The 7880-nt window shown below is 29.6% G+C and overlaps 1 protein-coding gene across 2 annotated transcripts; it reads right to left on the reverse strand.

Moving 5' to 3' along the window:
• Positions 1 to 412: 412 nt before the first annotated feature.
• On the reverse strand, positions 413 to 6099 carry PAP28 (purple acid phosphatase 28). 2 transcript variants are annotated; one of them, XM_012229595.4, is made up of 4 exons: positions 5747 to 6099; positions 5519 to 5666; positions 3605 to 4032; positions 413 to 1052 (listed from the first exon to the last, which is right to left on the reverse strand). In XM_012229595.4, exons 1-4 carry the CDS (start codon positions 5930 to 5932, stop codon positions 597 to 599), a joined length of 1218 nt encoding a protein of 405 aa, XP_012084985.1. In that variant the 5' UTR covers positions 5933 to 6099; the 3' UTR covers positions 413 to 596. The 2 variants fall into 2 exon arrangements, with proteins under 2 accessions (XP_012084985.1, XP_012084986.1); XM_012229596.4 differs by having other exon boundaries at positions 5519 to 5670; positions 5747 to 5910.
• Positions 6100 to 7880: the final 1781 nt, after the last annotated feature.

The following is a 7880-nucleotide window of genomic DNA, read 5'->3' on the forward strand; positions in this document are numbered from 1 at the left end:
AAATATTTAGATATTTTTCGTACCATTAGTGTTTGTAGTATATTGGAACAACATAATATTTTTATGTTTGTTTCATATTATTTTTGTTTGTATATTTAACTTTTTATGTTTTTATTTCATTTTTTTTTAATTTAATCTTCAAATGTAGTTTATTTAAAAACTTTAGTTGTTAAATGTGAGGTATTTTTCTTCCCTTTCAAACTGTCTAAAATTGAACCAAACTAAACTAAACCAAACCGCATTCGTAAGTTTGGTTCGATTGTATACATTTCATGGCTTTGATTCAGTTTGACTTTTTTATAAACCACCATTTTAATTTTGATTGGAATGAAGTTCGAAACCGAACCATGAACAACCGCTACTTAATAGATCACTACATTGCAACCTGAAATTTTGGCTTTCTACACAGCAATTATAAGACTCAAATATTGGTTGACTTTATGTATCAAAAGAACATATATTCTAAGTCACAATAAACATGCTTATTGACATGTATCAACATGTTAATAAAAAACATAACCATCACGGAGAATATACAGAACTAATCATCTGCAACATAAGATACATTGATACCTGAAATCATGCATCAAGTCTGACTACTCCAATTCCCATAAGACTTGTTCATCAATCTTGCTCAGCTTCTCATCATCAAGACGCTTCCAGGTTCTAATGCTCTCCACTCCCATCCATGACTTCTCCCCCTTCCGAAGCTCTGCTAATATGACCCTTGCTCTCCGTGGCCACCCAGCTCTCCCATAACCATGATATCCAAAGCCTCCACCATAACAAAACCATATTCCATCTAATTTCCCACAAAAGTCATTGGTGTGATCATGACCCAAAAACACAGCCTTCACATCTCCCATAGATACAAAGGTCTGTAAGACTCCAGAATTCACAAATGAACACGCCACAGCTTCTTGAAATTGACCTACAATCTTTTGATAGTACAGCTGTGGAATTTCTGGGATTGGGATATGAAAAAAAGCCAGTGCCAAAGGCAAAGCCAAGATTGAAGCCTCATTCAAATGATTAAGATCCTGCTTTTGGCCCTGTTAGTTTGTGACCTGCAAAATGTTAATGAAATCTAAATCTAGGAGACCTCCCCTGTGGGATTTGAAGAACACTGAAGGTACAAAGAAACGCGTGTGTGAATAATGGAATACAAATATATACTTTAAATATTGTTTCAAATGGAATTAAATGCATAAATTCACCCCTGTAGTTTCGCAAAAAATCTTGTAGCACTTTCAACTTTTACTTTGACGCAATGACACTTCAACTTATAAAATTGTACATGTTGAACACTTGAATTTGCAAAATGACTTTATTGCATGCACCAACTTATAAAATTTTAGATAGTTGAAAATTGTAAATTTTATCATTCCAAAAGTTATACTAACCACAAATCAAATTAATATTTTTCATATAAAAGCTAAAACCTTTAAAAACTATTGTTATTAATTTGGAGAACAGTGCAATATTACTAAAATTTGTAACTTTAGGAGCATAATAGGTTTCCTCAAAGTTTGAAATACCATAAGATTTTTCGTGAAAACTAGGATTAATTTATGTATTTCACTAGAATTTGATGAATAACTTATGCACTACAAAAACACATCTCATGTTATTTATATTATGACTAGTCATATTTCATTAAGCAAGCCAAACTGAAACAAAAAACACTGTTCCTGTGAACAGTGACAAGTTTATCCTTAATTTTTTGGCTCCCATTTGCATGAGTTTTCACCTTGACTTTCCTGTTGACAAATTTACCCTTGGTTTTCTGAACAGTGTTTTGTCAAGTTTACGCTTTATGTTTTGGCTTCCATTTGTATGAGTTTTCACCATGACTTTCACGTTGAAAAATTTACCCTCGGTTTACTAGCTTCTGTTTTTACAAGTTTACCCTTGCATGCCACAAGTACTGTACAGGAAAAGTGTTTTGACAAGTTTACTCTTTATTTTTTGGCCTCCAATTTGTATGGGTTTTCAACTTGGCTCTCATTTTGACAAATTTTCCCTTATTTTATTAGCTTCCATTTTTACAAGTTCACCCTTAGATTATTGTAGTACAAGAAGCATAAGTCAGATTGTTATAGTACTTAGAATCACATTCACAAGACCACCTAAATGTACAAGCAATTGGAGGTTAGGGGCTATGCAACTTGAAACAATTATAGTACTTTTGGCAATGCATTTTAATACATGTATAATTTTATTCAATTTTGAAAATACTTAGTTTAATGAAAATTCTAATACCAATCTTTTTAATGATTTAAAGAAGATAATAAACTGTAATCAATTTCCTAAACAAATTTTCTCTACTAAATAAGATATTACTCAAAGCATATTAATTTTATACTTATTATACTCTACTAAAATAAATTCATTTATTTATTTTTAGTTATTTTAAAGCCCAGTCAAAGTAAATTAAAACAAAATAAAACTTAGATTTACTAAGATTTTTAATACTGATGAACAAAAGAAGGGAACAAGGTACCTAAATTACTCATATCATGAAAAATAATTAGCATTGAAAAAAAATTTCCTATTCTGTATTCAACTTTGAAGTTATATTTATTAAAATGTTTCTTTTTAATTTATATTATTTTTCCACTATTGATTCGAACTACTTTTTAATTCGTTCGGGCACAATTTAGAAAATAAATTTTAATTTTTATTATTCATCATTTTATTGAAAAACCAACATTCTAAATAAATCAAAAGGAGAACAATGATAAGAGCAATTTCTTTTTCTTTTTAATCACAGGTTTCTCTTCTTGAAATTACAATTCTTTTTTTACTTAATTTTATAGTATTCAAAAATTAATTACATGTAAAAAAAAGAAAATAAAAAAATATACCTAAACTCCTATTTATTAATAAAAATAATATCGTGAAAAATTCATAAGGAGAATAATAATAAAATATACCTAAACTACTTTAGTACTTCTTTATAATGAAATAATCAACTTTTTGATTGATTAAAACTTAGCAAAAATCATGTCTTTTATTATAATATTTTAACAGATTAAACACAAAATATTAATATATTTCAATTAATTTTGCTCCCTTCAATTACTACTAATTAATAATCATTAGAAATTTTTTTAAAAAAATAATAAAAAAATTTGTAAACCCGCAGCAACAAGCGTGCAATTTCACTTGTGTTATCTATAATATGACTAGTCATAGTTCATTAAGCAAGCGATAAATAAAAATAAGCATGATATGGTTCATCAAAAATTAATTTGTATTTGCAGTTATACTTGTAAGTTTTTGATTGTGTAATAAAATCCTAAATGTTCATTCAAATTCAATTGTTCGATCAAGTGAGCATGACCAACTAGCAATTACATTCTAGCAGACATAAAAGAAGACAGATGTGAGAAAGAAGTTGCCTTCTCCAAAAGACTAACACTAAAATTTCTTCAGAAACATAGTTTTTCCCCATTTTGTTATGATTTAACTAACAATAATAGTTATTCAATATGCATTAGATCACATGCATGAGGATAAAAAAACAAAGACAAAAGTGTCAGCAATAGTTAAATATAAAAAGGAACAGCTTAGTACCATCAATGTTTTCAGTTTGCCATACCTGATATCCCCTAGAAATGCCACGAAGCCAATGAAGTTGAGATTCCTTAATCCATCCATAAGTTCGTCTTCCTTGAACAATCTCTCTGGCTCCACTGTCAAGAAAGAAAAGATTAAGGAGACTGTGATTTGCCAAAAGGGAACCTGGCGCTCCATAAACTCTGAGATTATAATTTCCGAATCCATCAATGTTTGTTATCATGCTTCCTTTGCCAGTATCAGAGGAATCCTCAATTGATGGATTGGCTTGTGAGACTGAATAATCCATTAAGGAGATGAATGACATCAACTCTTCTCGAGTCATTGTAGATTCATGGTCATGGTTTCCTAAGATTGCTGCCCATGGAAGTCTAGATTCAATGGCAGGACCAAAGGCACGAAACAGGGATTCTGCAGCATCGGTAGTGCTTGTCCCAAATATGTTATCCCCTAGTTTTACAAAATTAATGCAAATTAGTCATTTGGACATGTTAGATGGAGAGAGAGAGAGAGAGGGGGGGGGGGGGGGATCTCTACCATTTTATTGATATCTGGCCCCAATTCCAATAAATGAAAGACACTAAGTTCCATTAATCAAGCATATTCATGAATCCAGATAAAATCTAAAAACTAGAAGGAAACCCCTTTTTAATTTAAGCATTTCAAATATATGGTTGTGCCAATTTATAAATTCTAATAACTTCTAACAAAATCAAAGAAATGTCCTGAACCAAAAGAGGCTCTTCCATTTATAGTTTTCACATATTCAAAGATCAACATGACTTATGAGTATCTGAAACTAGTAACAGTGTATATAACAAAGCAGGAATCTGCCTCACAGAAGAAAATTGTCATCCTAACCATGGAACAAGGCATTATTTATTGATATTATCTTCCTCAACCTTCATAATCCTGCAACAGAGAGTTATACACTTAACTAAAACAAATCTAAAACCAAAGTGAAGTGGTTCTATTTTCAAAAATTTATCCCAATATTGAAATGTCAGATACTCAATAAGTGGTCAATTTTTAAATTTTGGCAAGACAATAACTACCACTCATCTAAGTTTAGAGCTTAAAATCTCAGCTTGTGTAATTCAAGAATCAGAATAATTAACAAAACATATGTGAAGCTATTAAGTAAATGAACAATCCCCTGCTCTACAGCTTTTACAGTACAAGCATCTCCTTCAACTCTATTATAAACACTTACTGCTGAAACTAACCATAGAATGGACATACCATTATTAAAGGATATTCACAATGCACAAAGGTTCCCACTTTGCAAAGTTCATTGGAAGGTCATTTACATGCACAACCTTTACCATACATTTATCTTCAAGTAGGTTGTTTTCATGACTCAAACCCGACAAAGAAGCAACCTTAGTGTTAGATACATATAAGACATTGGTCAGCCATAGACCCCCAGTTAATGGATCAAATACTCCATGAAAAATGAAAAATTCCTAATGTGTTGCCCAGTTTAATGTGAAAAATGGGGTTGCGCCCTCAGCAAAACTGGGATAAAGTTGAGCCGAAAGATACCATCCAAGATAAATTTACAAGGAAGTGGAAATTCTTTAGGATCCACTCCGGCTTTTAGAAATTGATTAATTGGTAAAGATACAAGCCATTAATGTCCCACCCAAGAAAGATATCCAAGTCCAAATTTTACCTGGTTTGATAAACGACCTACCTAAATGCATAATAGACCTATACACCATCAATGAGAATAGAATTTATTTGAACATCTTTCTCATTTCTTCCAATGCAAATAACCCAAGTATATACAACTGACAAGGACAATGGAGCGCTCAAGGAAAATCAAATTTGAAGATTTAAAAAAGAGACTTCAAAAAGAAAATTATACATATATATATAACATATTCGGGACATTTATACAATTTAAATGAAAAAAAAAAAAAAAAAAACGCACCCGTAAAAGCAATGAAATCAGGTTTCTCGGATTGAATCATCCTCTCAAGAAAGAGAGTGGTGTTGAGATCGGAGCAGAAATCAAACTGAGAAGGCAACACGTCTCTGCAGCGAGTCACCGACCCAGTCCCATAATGCATATCAGCCACCTGACTTCAAACGACATCATGTAAAAAATCAAACAACTTAATCATATTAAAAAACTAAATAAATTATTGAAGGAAGAAACCTGAAGGATTTTGAAGGTGCCATCCGAGCGGAAGCGGAGAGGGAGATCTGCGGATCTCTTGAGGTGAGGTTTGTGGTTGCCTACTATCAATTTGAGTGCGATTTTGATGTGGAAAGAGAAGAGAATTGAAAGGATTAATATCAAATAGAGGAATGAGGATAACCATTTTAGTGCTGGAGATTGCATTTGACACGAATTAACTTTTCCACTTTCCACTTTAGGTCATTAACTTTGCTGTTCGGACTTCGGAGACAAAGGTCTAACTCCTAGGCTTCCGTTGCGAAGTAAACTAAACACCATTTTAGGCTGTTAGCTTGGGCATTATGACAAAAATAAATGCTCGAGAGTCTTTTCCCTAACCTACGTCAATCATCAATATTTCATTTCACAACGTGCACAGTTATTGTTACTTTTTTTTTAAAATATAATTGATCGGTTTTTTTCATATAATATTTTAGACGTTTTTTATTTAATATTTTACTGTAAATAAAATCAATAAATATAAAAATAAAAATTAATGAAATGGAGTGCAAAAATAAAATTTTGTGGGTGAAAAAATAAAAATAATGATAATTCAAGTAAAAGAATACCTTTAAGATGATCTTAGAGTAAAATTATAAAAAGAAAAGCCTTTGACATTAAATAATAATATTTCTATGGCCAATAAAAATAAATTTTTTATGATGATTTTTTTTATAGGAATTAAATATATAAATTGGTAATCTATAAGAAATTGATAATTTAATAAGATTTCTAATTGAGTTATAACTAGGAGAAAACCCGTGCATCGTATGAATTGTTTTGTGGCGAGATATTGTACTTTATAATTTATAAATTATATTTATTTTATATTATTTTATAGTTTATAAAAGATAAATAAAATTATAATTTTAATAATAATAAAATAATTTAATTTTTAGATCTCTAATATAATTATTACTCTCTCCGTCCCATTTTATTTGTTTGTTATTCCTTATTTGAATGTTCCAAAATGTTTATAAGGTTTCTAAATTTAGATATATAAATAATTATTTTTTCCATAATAACCTTTATTTGTTCATTAAATGAAGAATTTTTATTAATATCTTAATAAGTACGGTAAAAAAAAGGAAAAATAACTTTTGTTGACTAAATTCTTAGTATGCGTATTTTGTCAAACTATGCAAACAAAATGAGACGGATGGAGTACATTTTATTTTAATTTCGACAATGATTATATTAAATGAAGAAGTAAAATTTATCTGTATATATAAAATAGAATTTTAGTATTATGAAAAATCTAAATTTAATTAGGCATTGCTTACCTTGACTATTTTTTTTAAATTACTTTTTGAGGATTATTCATATATTTTTTTAATAAGTAGATTCAAGTAGAGATATAGATAAGATAAAATTTCAAAAATTTAAAGCCATATTTATCTATTAAAAAATAAATTTTCACATTATACCATCCAATAAATATAGAAAAGTAAAGAAAATAATTCAAGAAAATATAATATTGAATATATATATATATATATATATATATATATATATATATATATATATATATATATATATATATATATATATATATAATATGCTATTATCATTATGTTTAAGATTAATGATTATCTAATAGATTTTAATATTTTATCAAAATAAACATTATCAACATTTTGAACAACAACTAAAAAAGTAATGCTAAATAGACTTTTAACAGATACCGTTAACTAATCTATGAATAATAAACTTGTTTGTGAATAAATAGACAGCTAGAAGTGTGGAATACATGAGTAGAGGAATGATTTTGTGTGATGGGAACCATTTCAGTCTATCGCCATAACCATACCAAATTGGACAATGCCGACTAAAAAAATCTCTACTAAACTCAAAGTCCAACAAAGCACTTGGTTCAAACAATCTGAAAGATTAATCGGATTAGACTCTTTAAAACTGAGACTTGGGCATGCAGTAAATTGACCGCCAACCACAGGCATGCATCTTGAATCCAGTAAGAATATCTCCTGTAATAGAAACCATATATTTATCTAATTTGTAGACCAAGAGATAAACATTAATACTGTTATAATGAACCACATAGCGAAGTAAAAAACTACAGCCTGATTTTAAAGATGTATGATCCTTTAAAAGC

This window comes from Jatropha curcas, chromosome 8, assembly GCF_041381405.1.
Source record: "Jatropha curcas cultivar XTBG-Jc1 chromosome 8, XTBG_Jcur_1.0, whole genome shotgun sequence".
Taxonomy (NCBI): Eukaryota; Viridiplantae; Streptophyta; class Magnoliopsida; order Malpighiales; family Euphorbiaceae; genus Jatropha; species Jatropha curcas.